This window comes from Equus przewalskii, chromosome 7 (assembly GCF_037783145.1).
Source record: "Equus przewalskii isolate Varuska chromosome 7, EquPr2, whole genome shotgun sequence".
Taxonomy (NCBI): Eukaryota; Metazoa; Chordata; class Mammalia; order Perissodactyla; family Equidae; genus Equus; species Equus przewalskii.
Genome location: NC_091837.1, coordinates 23461575 through 23479172, shown reverse-complemented (window position 1 = coordinate 23479172; position 17598 = coordinate 23461575). Strand labels below are relative to the sequence as shown.

At 47.2% G+C, this 17598-nt stretch overlaps 1 protein-coding gene across 5 annotated transcripts in view; it reads right to left on the bottom strand.

Annotated features, from left to right (window-relative positions):
- TMEM120B (transmembrane protein 120B) overlaps window positions 1–16930 on the bottom strand; it is a 42117-nt gene extending 25187 nt beyond the window's left edge. For 3 of the 5 annotated variants that reach the window (XR_011542437.1, XR_011542438.1, XM_070629074.1), the window contains exons 1-2: window positions 16692–16924; window positions 804–922 (exon numbers count right to left, since the gene is read on the bottom strand). Coding sequence is in view for 3 of the 5 variants with exons in the window: in XM_070629074.1 (XP_070485175.1) it covers window positions 804–922; window positions 16692–16760 (188 nt within the window). In the remaining 2 variants the exon portion in view is untranslated. Of the gene's footprint in view, window positions 1–803; window positions 923–16691 lie in introns of all 5 variants that reach the window. The other 2 variants (XM_070629072.1, XM_070629073.1) reach the window with 2 other exon arrangements.
- Window positions 16931–17598: the final 668 nt, after the last annotated feature.

Here is a 17598-nt window from a genome sequence, read left to right as displayed (position 1 = left end):
GAGTGATCTGAGACAAGCCACTAGAGCCTCAGTTTCCCTGCCTGCCTAGAGAGTCACAGCATCCACTGGACTCCTTCACCTACGGGGGATGAACGCACTTCCCAAACCATGAAGACATAAGGATCGGGAAGTGAACATGTGATCCTGGCCTCAGGAACGGAACGAAGTCATGAGGCCAGGTAGATCCCCACCAGGGATGCCCGACTTCCTACCCCTACAGCAGAGACCCCGGTGGGACGAGCTCCCACAGCCATCAGAAGGATACTGTTTACCTGTCCTGCAGGCCTTCTTACAACAACTTTCCTCTGGGGAAGCACCTCTCATTCTCTTCCCGCCTCCATGGTTCAATCAGGACTGTCCCATCCCCCAAGTCCATACACTAAGAATATGACCTAGTTTTGCCTAACTAGAGTCTCAGTGGTTGGTTCACCGATGGGCACATGAGCAAGTCCAGCCAATGAGGATCACACCCAGAACTTGTGCTGGAAGACAAGTTCTCATTCTGCAGGGTGGCCAAGCCAGCAGGAAGCAAGGCTGAAGGACAGAAGCCTTGCACTGCTGGTGGCCATGTCAGTGACCGTGAGTGGACAATCAGCCTGAGAGTGAAGCCAATCTAGAGGAAGGCAGAATTTAGAGGGAAGAAAACAGATTCCTAAAAACACCCTCTGACCCCTGGATCCAGTGATACCTGAAGCTACTCCTTTCTTTTTCCATTAAAATTTCCATTCTCTGCTCAAGCCAGTTTTGAGTTGGGTTTCTGACCCTTAAAACCAGTGGAGCCTTGGAGATGCAGCCCCGCCTACCTCTGAAGTGTGTGCTTCAAGTCCTTCAGTCGCGTCTTCTGCTTGTTGATGGAGCTGCTACACAAAGTCTGGAGCGCGGTCAGCTCCTCCAGCTTCTGCTTATAGATCCTGTGAGTTTCCTGAGGGATGGAGGAGTCCGGGCAGGGCGTAAGGGAGAATGTGAACAGGTCATTTTTCATCGCTTGCTTGTGTCAGGGGTCGTGACTACAGAAGTCACAATTTGACAGCTAAGACAATACAGCTAAAACTATCAGAGACGTCGCTTAGAAAATTGGGACTGGAACTGGGGGAGGCAGCACGGCACGGCATAGAATTTGTGTAATAAGAAACTGCTGGGGGCTGGCCCTGTGGCCGAGTGGTTAAGTTCACATGCTCCACTTCAGCAGCCCAGGGTTTCGCCGGTTCAGATCCTGGGCACAGACATGGCACTGCTGATCAAGCCATGCTGAGACGGCATCCCACATGCCACAACTAGAAGGAACCACAACTAAAAATATACAACTATGTACCGGGGGGCTTTGGGGAGAAAAAGGAAAAATAAAATCTTAAAAAAAAAAAAACAAAAAACGAAGAACCTGCTGTTTTTTTCCTGCCCAGGTTCCACCCTTCCTGATGGTAACAACCAAACATGTCTCTGAGGGGCCACCTCAACAGTTCTTACTCCAGATGGTTTGAGTAGAGCTGAGAGACCACGTGCCAAGAGAGAGTCACATGATCCAGGCCTGACAATCAGTATCCTCCAATCTCCTATCAATTGATTGGTTCAGACATAGACACACGGCTCAAATCGGGACAATGAGTCAGTCCTGGGAAGTCCCCTGGAAATACTGTTTCAAAATGCCCTTTTTCTCCTGGGTTTACTAATCTGGTAGAAGGTGTACCCTGGCAGTGCTGAGTGGGAAGAACCTGCCTAAGAATGAAGCCAAACAGGAAAACAGAACTGAGATATGGTAGGAGACAGAATTCTCATAGTATCTTTTCAGCCCTTTGAGCCAACCAAGTCTGAATGTAATGCTGTCCAGTACTCTTGGCTAGATGAATTAATAAATCCCCTTTCACTTAGGCCAGTCTGAGTTGGGTTTCTAATCATGGCAATGGAGAGAACTCTCACTAAGTCAACTAAGAAAAGGACATACCTCTTCCCTTAAAGCCAACCCTCCCTACCCCAGACACAGTTACTTCAATGAACGCACTATCTCATTCCTGGAATTAATCATTCAGGGCCACAAGGCCAGGGGGATTACAAAAGACCTCGCCCCAATGCTGGGAGAATGGAATACAGTAACTTCTCAACAATGCCGCCATAGCTCACTTCCCCCAAATAACGCCATAGGCAGGGGAACAAGCCCTTCCCTCTAGGGTTCTGATCACGTAAGACAAATACCCACAATCTGGAGAAAACAATATGGGGTATGGGTACTGAAAACGGCTGTTTTCTTGGCTGGTGGAGAAACGTGTTTAGCAGAAGAAGAGAAAAAGAAGATGGTCAAAAACAGTGAGGCCAGAGCCTAAACTCTCATGCCTGCCAAGCGAGGTCCCTAGGTATGACGGTTAGGAGGAAAACAAGGAAGAAGTGAAGGCACAGAAGTGAATAGAAAACAATTAAAAGCAACAGTGAGGAACACTGTGAGCAAGGCTCCCTTGGGCCCCAGGTGAGAGGGCTCAGTCCCCTGGATCCATACACTATCGTCACTCTCTCCTTCCTGGGCCCCCAGAGAGGAAAATCATGCCCCTTTTTTATTTAGTTTTTTATTTTTAAATAATTTCAAACTTGCAGAAGGTTTGTAAGACGAGTACAAAGAACTCCCCTATACCCTTCACCCAGATCTCCCAATTGTTAGCATTATGCCATATTCGCTTTATCTCCCGTGTGTGTGTGGGGGTGTGTGTGTGTGTGTGTGTGTTCTTTTTCTACATCAGGCATCATTATACTACAGCCCACAAGCCAGATCTGACCACCTGATTTGTATGGGCAGTAAGCTAGAAATGGTTTTTGCACAGTTGAAAAAAGTCAAAAGAAGAGTACTTCATGAAGTGAAAAATATATGAAATTGAAATTTCAGTATCCATAAATAAACCTTATTGGAGCACAGCCACGCCCATTCATTTACACATCATCTGAGGCTGCTCTGGCACGAGACAGAGTGAGTAGTTGTGACAGAGACCATATGGCCCACAAAGCCTAGAATCCTCACTACTTGGCCTTTTTGCCAAAAAAGTTTGCCTCCTCCTGTTCTAAACCATTTGGGAGTTAGTTGCAGACAACATGCTTCTTTGCTCCTAAATATTTTAGTGTGTGTTTCCCAAGAACAATGACATTCTCTCATATACCCACAGGACAATTATCAAATACAGAAAATATAACCTTGATACAATATAAGACTATGACCCCAAATACCATCCAAATGCAAATTTTGCTGACTGTCCCTTTATGGCAATTTCCCCCCAGATCCTGGACCCAACTCAGTGTCCCGCCCATATTACTGCTCCTCTCTCTTTAGTCTCCTTTAGTCTAGAACAGCTGCTCAACTTTTCTTTGTCTTTCATGACATCGACATTTTTAAAGAGCTCAGTCCAGTTGTTTTGGAAAATGTCCCTCCACCTGGGTTTATCTGATATTTCTTCACGACTGGATTCTGGTTATGCAATTGGGGGAGAAATGCCACTGAAGCAACGCTGTGTCCTTCTCAGTAACTCCCATCAGGAAGGATACGGTGGCAGTGACGTTAACTTTGTTTAGAAAAGGTGGTGTCCACCCGCATTCTCCATTGTCCAGTGAGAGGCTTCCTGTCTGTAATTAATAAATAATCTGTGAAAGAGAGGCTGTGTTTTAATCTTTCAAATTCTTCAATGCCAAAACAGCCCTCTATGTTCAACCCATATCTGCCAGTAATAAAGGAAACCCTCCAGAACTGGATGGGGAGGACAGGGGCAGAGACCCCGACTAGATTACACAGCCATCAAGGAGGTGGGGTCTTTGGACTGAGAGGCCAGGCAACGCCAGCTGAGGCTTCTGGAGGGCAAAGGGCCATGTCGCCTCCTGACGCTCTTGGATGTTCGGTCCCACCACAGAGAGACAGGACCAAGACCGCAGGATCAGCAGTCAAAGGCTCACCAGGCCCTCTTCAGTTTGTATTAATATTTAATTTCAGAAGTAAAATGTGAAGACATTATCCTCGTTAAAAATTAAAACAATACAGCTAGGCTAGAGTCAGTTTTGAATACACCCTTATCCCGTCTTCTCCCCTACCCTAGAAGTAACCACTGTTACTAGCTTGTTCTAGACCTTTTCCTGGGTATTCTTCCAGATTGTATCCTACGTATCTCTCTATAGTCATGAGCCACATGATGACACGTCAGTGACGAACCACATACACAACGGTGGTCCCAAAGGTTAGTACAATATAGCCTAGGTGTGCAGCAGGCTGTATCATCTAGGTTTGTGTAAGCACACTCTATGATGTTTGTACAGCGATGAAATCACCTAATGACGCATTTCCCAGAATGTATCCCCATCATTAAGCTACACGTGACCATATATCTCTATTCTACATAGACCTATTTCTATATATACACACATAAATATATACAAATACATACATGAAAAATACATACTGTTGCAAAAACTAATTGTCCCTAATACTTATTTTCCTTTGCTTCATTTTAGCAATAGGACCTCACTGAATTGTAGGTGGGCATATGGCTGCCCAGTTTCTCAGCCTCCCTTGCAGCTAGGTATAATGAGATGACTATGAGTTAGCCAACCAAATGCAAGCAGAAGTGATGTGTGTAAGTTCTGAACCACATTTTTATAAGGAACTGCTTGCCCTCCACTCTCTCTTTCCGAGGCTGGGATATGGCAACGATGGGTCCAGTTACCTCGAAACCAGTGACGGAAGCTACATGATGCAAATGGAAAAGCCCACAGTTCCTTCTCCAGTCACACCAATCTGGATCTTGAGTGACCACATGTGAAAGAGCTTCTCACCTGTGACGGTTTTAAAACATGATCGTCCATCCTTTATTACTTCTCACATAGAGACATGGGGGTCTCTGTTCCCTCCCCTTAAATATAGGCAGTTCTGACCAATAAAATACGGCAGAAGTGACACTATACAATTTCTGAGAAAAAGGTGTGGAATGCCATGTACCTTCCACCTTACTTGCGGGAACACTCGCTCTTGGAACAAAAAGTTCAACTACCCTGAGGCCACTGTGCTGTGTGGAAACCCTAACCACACAGAGAAGTCACATGTAGGCACCCTGATCAACAGTCCCAACTAAGACAAACCTTCTTGTAATTCCAGCTCAGGCACCAGAGGGGTAAAGAAGCTTCCAGATGAATCCAGCCCCCGGGCATGTGAGTTACTCCCAGCCATTCAAGTCTTCCCAGTTAAGGCCTCTGACACCAGAGCACAGTCAAGCCATCCAGACCATGCCCTGTGTAAACTGCTGACTCACAGAATCCATGAGCAAAATGTAATTATTGTTGTTTTATGCAGCAACAGATGACTGGAACACCACTCACCCTGGACCACACCCCCCTCCAGACTGTTATGTGAGAAAGAAAGAAGCTACTTCATTCAAGCCTTTTTATTTGGGGATCTTTTTATTATAACAGCATAGCTTATACCCTAAAGCACATACTTTTAATTTTTAAAAATATATTAACAGCATCAGAGTATACATATGATTCCACAACATTCTTTTCTCACTCAACAATATGTCTTAAAGATATACCTAAGAATATATAGATGTACTTCATTCTTTTCAGTGCAGTGCAGTATTTCATGGACATATGAATATATCCATGGATATACAGCTATGGATATAGTACATTTTATTTAGCCATTTCCCTATTGCTGGATATTTAGGTTGTTTCCAGTCTCTGACTATAATCAACAATGCAACATTGAATAATATCCTTGCACTGCCTCCCTGGGCACAGATGCAATTATTTTTCTGGGGAAAAGAAGTGGAATTGCTAGGTCAGGGGGTACAGGCTTGTTTTTAGTTTTAATAGATCTTGGGAAACTGCCCACAGAATGGCTGTACCAATTTACACTCCCAGCCACAGCATACGACAGTTGTCCACACCTCACCAATACTCAATGCTATCAACATTTACTTTTTTACGGGCACTTTTCTAATACTCCACTGGTGATATTTTCTGTTCAATCCTAAGGCTGATGCGTAGGGATGGGAAGTCCTTGGGCCTTCCCATAATTTTGTCCCCCAGTATATGGAGTGAGTCATTCCTACTCCCCTGCAATTCTCTCTCTCTCTGCCATCGGCCAAAGCCACTTCCCAGGGTAGACCCGATACTAGAGACCACTCCTGTCCTCGGCTCCAGACTCAGGACTTGCCAGCCAAGAGGAGGACAACGCAGGGTGAGAGGAGTCAGAAATAAGGCCCTTATTGTGACACGCTCTCCACCCCCAGAGCATTCCTCACCCATGCTCAGGCTCTGCTGTTTCCCCCTCATGCCAGTCCCACAAGACACAGAGAAGGTTACCAATTCATTTCTTGGATACTTACTTTTTTCCAGACACCCATCTCTCTCTATATATTTTAATTAGGATAAAATACATATAAAAATTTACTTTTTTAATCCTTTAAATTTTTACTTTTCTATTTGTAATAAAATACACACAAAATTTACCATCTTAACCATTTTTAAGCATACAATTCATTGGCATTAAATACGTTCACGTTGTTGTGCAACCATCACCATCATCCATCTCCAGAGCTTTTGCATCATCCCACACTGACAGCCTAGACCTATCAAACTATGACCCCATTTCCTCTCCCACCCAGGCCCTGGCCACCACCATTCGACTTTCTGTTTCTATGAATCTGACCACTCTAGGGACCTCATATAAGTGGAATCATACAGTATTTGCCTTTTTGTGACTGGCTTATTTATCACATAGCATAATGTCTTCAAGACTCACCCATGTTGTAGCATGTATCAGAATTTCCTTCCCTTTTAGGGCTGAATAATATTCCACTGTCCATATATACCATATTTGGTTTATCCATTGGTCTGTGGACAGACACTTGGGTTGCTTCCATCTTTTGGCTGTTGTGAATTATGTTGCTATGAACACGGGTGTACAAATATCTGTCCGAGTCTCTGCTTTCAATTATTTTGGGCATATACCCAGAAGTGAGATTGCTGAATCATACAGTAATTCTATGTTTAATTTTTTTGAGGAATTGCCATACCATTTTCCACAGCAGCTGCACCATTTTATAACTGCTATCTCTTGATGCACTGTCGATGGGGTGGTTCTGGCAGGCGGAGGCGATACAACTCCTGTCTTCCCTCGGAGCCTCTGGCTACCCTCTGCACAAGACGGTGTCTTCAGCAGACCCTCAAAAGGACCTGTGCTTTGAGATGCTTTTTCCAGGAGCAGATGGGCCACACTGAGGCAATCCAATCCTGCCTTTTATCCAATCAACCCTGTCCCTGTTGCCTTGAACGGAACTACTCACCAGATGGACACCTTCTGTTGTTTTTGCCAACTAGGCAGCTATTCCCTTTCTGGTTAATGTCCCCATAGTTTCTTTGGAGACCCATCCCTCCCCTACACTCAGTCCACGAGATCTAGGTAGGAGTGGGGTTGACCCTACCCTGGGTTCCAGGGCACATGACCCAGGCCTGGCCAATCAGAACATCAGCCTCCTGACCCAGCCAGTTGATTCAGGAACTGGTATTCAGAACCAATGAAGCTCAGTTATGGGGCTTTTATCAGAACTGCCAAAAAAGAGAAACTCTTTTTCCACTAGTTTTGAAGGTAGCAGGATGTGAGCCCAGAGCTAATGGGGCTGTCTTGCCTGAGAATGAACCCAACTAAGAGGAAATCAGGGCAGAGAGAGAGACGAAGGCTGAGCCATGATGATTTCATTTGAGCCCCTGGATCAGCTTATACCTGAAGCGGTACACTTTTGACTTCCCAATTACATGAGCAAAGAAATTCCATCTTATGTTTGGCTTTGCCCGTTTGGGTTGAGTGTCTCCACTTCAGAGGCAAGTGTCAGAATCTAGATTAATATGCCAAAGAACAGAGCTTTCCTACTGGACAAAGTTAACCACACCAGGTAAGAAGAGAAGCCACAAATCTTGGACTCATTATTACCAAGCTCTTGCCCAAGGCACTGTCATCTTAAAAATGCCAAAGCAAAGACTTGGAGCCTGGTTGAAAGAACCCTTCATCGAGCCAGTAACTAAACAGTCACCCAAAAACGTAGCTCTCTGAACCACCACGTTGGGTGTTTTTCTACCAAACTAAGAATCTTAACCATTATTTTTTAACCATTTCATTGAGGTAACAATTTACATCCTATAAAACGCACTCATTTTAAGTGCAAAATTCTGTGATTTTTATATATTTACCAAGTTGTGCAACTATTACCACATCCAGTTTTAGAACATTCTATCACTCAATAGGATCCCCGGGGTCGATGCACTCACTCCCCACTCTCTCCCCCCACAGCTCCTGGTAACCACTAATCCACCTTCTGTCCCTATAGATTTGTCTTTTCTGGATATTTCATATAAATGGAATCACATAATATGTGGTTTTTGTGTCTGGCTTCTTTCACTTAGCATAATGTTTTTGAGGTTTATTTACACTGTAGCATGTATTAGTATTTTTTTATTGCCATTCAGCAATAAAAACTTGCTATAAATATACCACATATTGTTTACCCATTCACCAGTTGTTGGACACTTGAGTTCTTTCTACTGTTTGGCTACCATGAAAATCCACGTACAAGTCTTTCTGTAGACACATATTTTCATTTCTCTTGGGTAGATACCTGGGAATGGAAATGCCCAGTTGTACGGTAAATGTATGTTTAACTTTTAAAGAAAATGCCAAACTGCCAAACCACTATTTTTATTTCTAAACTTGGCAGCAGTGGATTGGAACATGAGGACACGTACCAAAAACTGGGAGTGGGCGCTCTGCACACAGCGCAGGGAATACCAGCTTATCAAACGTGATGGACTCCACACCAAGTTGCTACCTCTAAAAATAGCCCAGAGTGCTGGGGGCACCAAAGCACAGGGGCAGCTGTGGAAGAAAGGACTCCATCCGGGAGCACAAAGCACACCCAACCCCGCGACTGTCTAGTTCAAGACCAAGCAAAGAAAAAAAACACAGTTAACAGAATATCTAAAGACAGAGCTTTAGAGGGGAAAAGAGGCTAATTATAAGGCAAACATTGCCAGTAAAGAATCAAATGTTAACTCTATAAATGTAATCAAAATCTCCAAGAGAAAAAACAAGCATAGTACTTGATTCTGCAGTAAATGACATTTGCACGGTCATAATCATGGAAATGATTGACAGTGAGCCTCTTTCTTCTATATAACCCTTTTAGTACTGCTCGATTATTTTTTGGTCTCCTGATCATTTTATTATGAAATATTTCAGGCATAGAAAAAGAGATGAAAAATCATATAATAGAAAATAAACATAACATTCACATTCATATTCTCACCCTCAGTTTAAGAAATAATAGTGTCCACAGGGTTGAAAGCCCCTATGTACTCTTTCTAGGCGGTATTCCCATCCTCTGCCCCCAAAGAGGGGGATCCTTTTGCTGGTTATTTCTGCCCCCATGCCCAGCCCAGATCAACTCTGTCTTTCTCTGTGCCCTGGCAGGCTGACCCCTACAGACCGCGTCTCCTGGGCTCCCTTGCTCTGCCTCCTACTGGGGTTTAGCTAATAGGCTGCACGGACAGAAGACGGGAGGGAGGAGGAGAGAGAGGTGGGGGTGTTTGCTGCTCCTGCCTCCTCCCTGCTTTGCTGCAGCCTTCAACCAGGACAGGGCCAGCGCCGGTGGCAGCTCCCCTTCCCCAGCAACAAGCTTCGGCCAAGCTCTAGTGACTGCCTGCCTCCCTCTGCCCCTTTAGGGTTAGGACTGGCCCCAGGTCCGAGGCCTCCCCCGAAACTGCTACACCTCTGTAAACAGCCCCTCCCTTAAACTCTTCAGTGCGACCCTTACGGGAGTCATGGCTTCTTGCCGGGGGCCCCCGTTCAAATCTCCACGAGACTCAATGTGGCCCACACCACTCCCTTGCAAGTCTTTATATTTGTACTCCACAGATATGTCTCAGGAAGCAATACATAGTGTTGTTTTGAACGTTTTTAACTTTAATATAAATGTCACACTGTAAATACCCCTCTGCAACTTTTCATTCAATGTTGCCTTTCCGTTTAAAAGATTTATCCATGTTGATACATGCAGCTCTAGTTTATTTACTCTCCTCTTGATGTCCCGCTCCGTGGGTGTTGAGGGGAATTATCCATTCTGACGGACACTTAGGTTTCCAGTTTTTACCTGTTATAAACAAGTGTTAAGAGAATTCTTGTATGTATCTCCTATTTGAATGTTTAACTATGCGGATACATATTCCTTATAAAAATGTAGGATGAATTAAAAAAAAAAATAGGGGGCCAGCCCAGTGGCACAGCAGTTAAGTTCACACGTTCCGCTTTGGCGGCCCAGGGTTCCCCGGTTTGGATCCCGGGTGTAGACGTGGCACCACTTGGCATGCCATGCTGTGGCAGGCGTCCCACATATAAAAAGTAGAGGAAGATGGGCAAGGATGTTAGCTCAGGGCCAGTCTTCCTCAACAACAAGAGGATTGGCAGCAGATGTTAGCTCAGGGCTAATCTTCCTTAAAAAAAAAAAATATATATATATATATATATAGAAGCACTGGGGCCGGCCCAGTGGCACAGCGGTTAAGTTCGCACACTCAGCTTCGGTGGCCCAGGGTTTGCCAGTTCGGATCCCAGGTGCGGATCTATGCGCCGCTTGTCAAGCCATGCTGTGGCAGGCGTCCCACATATAAAGCAGAGGAAGATGGGCATGGATGTTAGCTCAGGGCCAGTCTTCCTCAGCAAAAAGAGGAGGATTGGCAGTGGATGTTAGCTCAGGGCTAAACTTGCTCAAAAAAAAAAAAAAAATAGAAGTACTAACATCAGCTCTGTGAACTAAGATGCCCATAGCTGCTTTCCTACACATCTGATCATCACCCTTTCAGGCCACGTATAGAAGACACAAACAAGCAAGTTTCCGTTGGAGGATTTTGAGATCTGCCGCCTCCCCTGTCCTCTGAGGCCCAAAGCTCTGCCCCAGTGGGAAGATGAGGCTCATGACTCCAGGTCCCAGCACGGCCGCGAAACATCCGGAGATGCCTCCCTAACACAACCTGGCTGCGTCATGAGATCCAGAACTGAGGAGTCACAACTCCTGAGGCAACGTTTATTCCAAGAATTGCCAGAAATGGAATCTCACGGCATTTTCAGACAGGGCTCTGGCCCAGGAGCACGGCAAGTTGATGGACAACCCAGTAGATTGCAACAGAGCCATGGCCACCACCAAAACGTGGTGCCTTACAGCTGTGCTTCTCTCTGGTGGTAAGTTTTCAAGAGATTCTATTTACATAGTTCTCTTTCCAAGGAATCAACTTCAAATAAAGATTTCTGGATGTTGAGTATACTTAATGAAGACTCATCACCATGGAACCACTACCAAGGATGGCAAGCTGACTTCACCTAAACTGTCTCAATTCTATATTGGGCGATACTCAATCATGCGCTGGGAGCGATTAGTGATGTCTGTTAAAGGAATAAACAGGGCTATCAGCATGTATGTCAGGCACTGAGGAGGCAGGAGAACACCATGGTTACGGGATTAGGCTCCAGAGTTACAATGTCTGACTGCACATCCAGAGTCTGCCACTTCTTAGCTGAGTTACATAATCTCTTTGTACCTCAGTTTCCTCAGCTGTAAAAGGGCGGGGAGATGACATACATGTAACAGGTCATGTACTGGTCTCTTTAAATCAGTTTTATCGAGGTATAATTTTCATATCAATTCACCAATTTTCAGGTATATAATTCAATGAATTTTGGCAAATATATACAGTTGTGCAACCACCGCCACAATCAGGACAGAAAACAAATTCCCGAACTCTGCCAGTTCCCCATGCCCTTAGCATCTCAGTAAGCTTTGCCCGGAGTCCTTAGGTCAAATATTTGAAAAGTATTTACGTCCTAACAACTTAGGAGCCTCTGGAAAAACGAGTACACAGAAATCGACAAAAATATTATTATTTCATTCTGACATAACCAGAATTATTTACTAATGGGATGTGCGTCCGCTGGGCTCTGCACAAATTCTCAAACCTTGGAATCAGACTGGACACTGCCCTTCTCATTTCTTGTTCCATATTGATTTTCATCTAGTACTTGATTTTCATCAGAGACCACTGAAAACTCAACTTCGAAAGAAATGACATCATCGAAAAGAAGGCGGCATGACCTAACGTGCAACTGTGAACTAACTGCCTCAAGCTAGCAGTCTAAGCGACGTGTGACAGACGTCACTGTGCTTCCCCTGAAAATTTAAATTATAGCATTGTGCTCCCGTGAGCTTGCTGCAGCTCCCTGGGAGTGCCTTGACACAGTTTGAGAATTACAGATATAAACTGTTTCTATTATCCCCCAAAAGATGTCTGTCTAGCACCCCTCTCTGTTTCTTCACTATTGGTATTTTGGTTTTCTTTCATGGGACAGCCCCTCCCCAACTCTAATTTCATGTGGTTTGAGTGGCACTGATCCCTGTCCTGGGATCCGTGGGTAGACACGTACCAAGGCCCAGCCAATCAGTGCCATAGTAACTGGTTAAGTAAGGGATAATCACATGACCCAAGACAGGCCAATGAGAGTCAGCCCTGGGACTCCTGCTAGAATTACAGGGAAAAAGATGATCTGTTTCTGCCAGGTTTGCTAAGCTAGTAGACATCAGCCTGGGAGTGCCAGTGGTCCTCTTGGCCACAACACGGGAGAGAGTGCCTGAGAATGAAATGACATAGAGGAGACAGAGAGATACACAGAGACATCACTGGAGCCCCTGGATCCAGCCTTGCCTGAAGCCATTTGTCTCTGGACTTTGCAATACATGAGCCAATAAACCCCTTTTTTGGCTCAAAGCCAGTCAAATTGGGTTTTTGTCACTTGCAACTAAGAATTCTGACTAATGCACTGTGTTAAAGCACCATACAAAAGAAATGAGAACTTGCAAGTTGAAAAGTTTGAGTCCACTGTGTTAGGAACCCAAAAAGTATCTGACCTATACAGCAGGCCTGGGTTCAAATTCTGGCTCCATGACGTTCAAGTTACTTGACATCTCTGGGCTTCAGTCTTTTCATCCATGAAGCATGGTTGTCATTTAGATTAAATGGGACATTCCAAGTATCAGTTAGCTCTTGTCGTTGTTGTTGTTACTATCAGCCTTTGTTTTGTAGATGAAGAAACTTAAGCTCAGAGAGGAGGCTTGCTCAAGGTCTGATACTAGACAATGGCAGAGATCAGGCCTGTACCCAGGAATCCCACCTCCCTCCCCAGAGTTCCTTCCACAGAACTCGCTTCTAAAGAAAAAGGCCCACAAGGCAACGGCAAGATGGAAGAGACACAAAAGCCCACAAAAGAGGACCCCAGGGCACAGACTGAGTCTGTGCTTTTTTTTTTTTTTTAGGAAGATTAGCCCTGAGCTAACACCTGCTGCCAATCCTCCTCTTTTTGCTGAGGAAGACTGGCCCTGAGCTGACATCCGTGCCCATCTTCCTCTACTTTACATGTGGGACGCCTACCACAGCATGGCTTGATAAGCGGTGCCATGTCCCCGGGTGCCACACCCGGGATCTGAAGCAGTGAACCCCGGGCCGCTGAAGCGGAGCATACGCACTTAACCGCTGCACCACCAGGTCAGCCCCTGAGTCTGTGCTCTTAACCACTGTTCTGTTCGACAGCGTGGGTTCAAATCCTGACTCCAAGCACTTACAAGCCCTGTTGCTTTGGGGAATTGATTTTTTTCCCCTGTAAATTGGGAGTAAAAGGGTCTATTTTATAAGGTTTTAATGAAATAACAATATAGTCCTCTTTCCTGTCTGCTCCCCAATTCTATTCTATATACAACAACCAGAGAGATGCCAGTTTCATCGGCAGTAAAGGGCTAAATCTTTACAATGGCCTACCAGGCCCCAGCACTGCTGAGATCAGGTTTACGGAAAGGCCACTTACGACCACCTCCTTCCTGAGTAAGGAGGGACAACGTCAGGTTTCCAGTCACGCAAGGCAGGAAACACTCAGCTGTCCGCCACCATAACCACAAGTGACCTTCTGTGATCACACTACAGGCCACAGGGCCAAACATACACTGGTTTCAGACTGACACTCAATTCACCAGCAAGATGGAAACCTCAGCCAGCCAAAAACAAGGTCCTATAGCGACTGGACCTTGCCCCTGGACCTTGCCCCTGAGCCCAGTAAGGCCCTGGCAGGTGCAAATCACAGTCAAAAGAAAACAGATCTTTTTCTCTAGAAAGTCCCAGAGACTATAACTTTTTGGAGGCGGGGAGGAATTCCAAAGACCTTTCAAATCTTCTAGGGTCTGAGAACTGGGTTTCTTCTTTCTTCCCTTCATTTGAAAAATGGAAGGAGAGGTAAAACACAGAGATTATATATTACCCCAAGAAAGAGAATCAGAGAGATACAAATTTGAAACCCACAAATCCTAGATTCTAAGGCAGACACAGGAAAATTAAGATAGACTGAGATTTTCTGGTGGGAGAAAAATCATTCCTATTGTTAACCTTTCTAGTTCCAAGCCACCCACCTGCTTACCTGTTGTGACCTCCGTGTTCCCCAACAAATGTCTCATATCTGAAAGTCCGTCCAACACATGCACAATGACAATGTACACCCCACTTATTATATGCATATTTCCAGAGTTCATCTCAGGAGTGCAGAGCTCTCATTTATTATGGGGGGTCAGGGGTGTGAAGACAGAGAGGGGGCCCCCAACACAAAGGTAGACACCTGAACTAAAGATTAGAGAACTAAGTTCTAGCCTTAACTTTACTCTAAAGAGCTGTGTGAGCTCAGTTCACTCAATTAGCATGCCCAAGCTTCCATTTCCTCATCTATGAACTGAAGACTGTGAATTTTTCTCCAGTCTATGACCTTGACCCCAAGAGGACTCCGTGGCCTTCCATCCATCACTGGCCTCTGACCCAGAAGCTGCCCAACAAAGCCTGAGGCCAGAAGGGTCCCTTTCCCCCAAAGTAAGACCCAATCCATTCCAGTTCCCCCACTGCTGAAGAACTGAGCAGAGGACATCAGTTTCTACCCGGTCAGTCCTTCTACAACACTTGCTGTGCACCAGGGGACAAAATCCAGGATTAAGTCCCAACTCCTCTCTGTCTCTCACACCTGAGCCCCAGAGCCACCAAGTAAGAACACAACAACAAATCAAAGATCTCCTTTGCAACCTCTGCCTGCCAAGACTAGCTATCTAATTGTTGTTAACTGCATTAATTGCATAGCTCTGAAGTGTTAAGATTCCTGCTCCTCCTACTAGTCTAAACCAGGGCAAGGGAAAGGAATTAACAACAAAAGCTCCACATGGCAAAACTCTTCTCTCAGTCTTCACCCTAATACTCCCTCCGTGGCTCAGCAGCAGGACATAGCTTGATAGCCCAGTAGGAAAAAGGGTTAAGAAGCTGCTGAGGCAGAAGGGTCCCCTGGGAACTGTGTGGGAGTGAAGCCGTAGATCTGAAACAGAAGCCACCAACCCAGACATGCTGGACAGGCCAAGAAGGGCACACCCTCCTCTAGATACCTGACCCGCTGCTCACGCCTCCTTCCTGCTCAGGTTCCCCAGCCCTTCTCTCTCTATGGATCAGGACCTGCTGCCTCACGTCTAGAAAGACCCATTACAGACACCCTTGGCAATCTCCTCTCCCCTCCTCTGGACACTGTTAGAGGCCAGCTAACTGCAGACGAGAGCCACATGGACAGGAAAAATGTCACTGCTCCAGCTGAGGACAGGAAGGAGGTGCAGGTGTACGATGTGATTTCAGGCAAACAGAGGCGAACTCTGGAATCTGGTGGCTGGAGAGGGAACAGCCCCGTCACCAAAAATGATCCAAGGGTCCCTCTTGGCCAACCCCAAGGTTTCCTGAGGCGTCTCTAGTCACCAGAGCAGGTGGCGGAGGCCTCTGTGAGCCTCCCATCAGAAACAACTCCTCCTGCCAGGAACTCCCGCGGCAATGCCATTCTCTCAAGGGGCCTGTCTTACACCCGCCCTCATGCCACCCCGTGTAAGGCTCTGGGCCAGAAGGGTGAAGAGCTGGGAGTAGCTTCTAGCGCTGACAGAGGCAAGCCAGCTGTCAGAACTGATAGATGCCATCCACAACGCCAAACTCAGCCTGCAGCAGCGCCGGAGAGGCAGGCACAGACACCAGAGCCCCAAAGACGGAGAACAGGACTCCCTGATCCCTAAGCAAAGCCTAGGGGTTCGAGGTGAACGGTTCCCAAGCACATCTTCCAGAATGGAGCTGCAGAGGAGAGGGCTACCCCGCCAGAGAAGAGCGCAAGGAGAGCTGCCAAAAGCCGGTGGGCGGGACCGGGGTCAGGGGAGACTCCTGCGAAGGTGGGGGCTGGGCTGCTCTCTTGGAGTCCCAGTACACACCTGCCCCCTCAGGCCTCCCCTACACGGGCACGCCTGGAACTTCCCCTGAGGCCACAGAGCAACTTTCTGCAGCGAAGGAGGGGCGCGGAGCAAAGAGCCAGTGCGCGGGCGGGAGAATAGGGGGTTTTCGCCGGGCGCCCCAAGTGGATGAAGAACTGAAATGCTGGGAGATGGGAGGGGGCTGACCCACACGGACCCCCAGCCCCCAGGGCCTAGCCAGGGACAGGCCCTGGGCCATGATGGCCCCCACCATCCGGGCTGGGAGAGCAGGAAGGGGAAGGCACTGCGCCGCAGGTAGCAGAGTTGCGGGACCAGGTGGCCCGGCCCTACCTGCAGTTCCTGAAATTCTCCCTCCAGCTCGTGCCACTCGCGCTCGCAGCGCTCCAGCTGGCCGGACATGGTGCAGCGGGCCGAGGCGACGGCGGCTGCTCCCGCAGCGTGGCGCGACCCGCCACAAGCACCCCACTCCGGTGCGCGCCCCGACCGCCTTCCGAGGGACCAGCTGTTCCTGCGCAGCCGGAGCCACGCGCGCACCTGACGTCACCGCCCCCGCCCCCGCCCCGGCGCCCGCTCCACCCCCTGGCCGGGAGGCCGGCCCCGCGCATGCGCACGCACCTCCCCCGGCTCCGCCCCCGCGCCGCGGTCGGGCCAGGGGACTGCTGTAGCTTTGCAGGTCTTGGCAGTGTCTGTTGCTGCTTCCTTAAGGGTGTCTCTGCGCCTCCAGAGTCTCTCTCTCTCCCGGTTGGGCCTGGAGAGCTTGTTCGCGAGGTGTATTTGCAGAGATTATTTTACTTAGATTGTGTTTATTTGGGGTGTCTCGGGTCTGGAGGGAGAAAGGAGATGTCGGGGAGGTGAAAGCTCACCCCACTCTTGGCATTGCCTGACCTGAGCCAAATCCAAGGGCCTGAAATGCTAGAACTGACATTGACCATCCAGCAAGGTCGCCGGGCAGGGCGGGGAAGCGCAGACAGGGCCCTGTCATCTCACATTGTCCTTATTATTTACTGCAACTAATAGATCCTAGACTCCTGCCCTCTAAGACTCTGGGTGACTCTCTGGACAGCTGTTTCTGTCGCTCAAATGACACAAACGCCTCAAAGCTAGTTGAATCCAATTTCCCTCCCCTCCCCTGTAGGGTCCTACAAGATCTGTTCCTGCCTAGCTTTCCAGTCACCTCTCCTATCTCACCTCCCTGGATCGGTGCTCCCCAGCCACTGTATTTTCTCTTCCTGCTCTT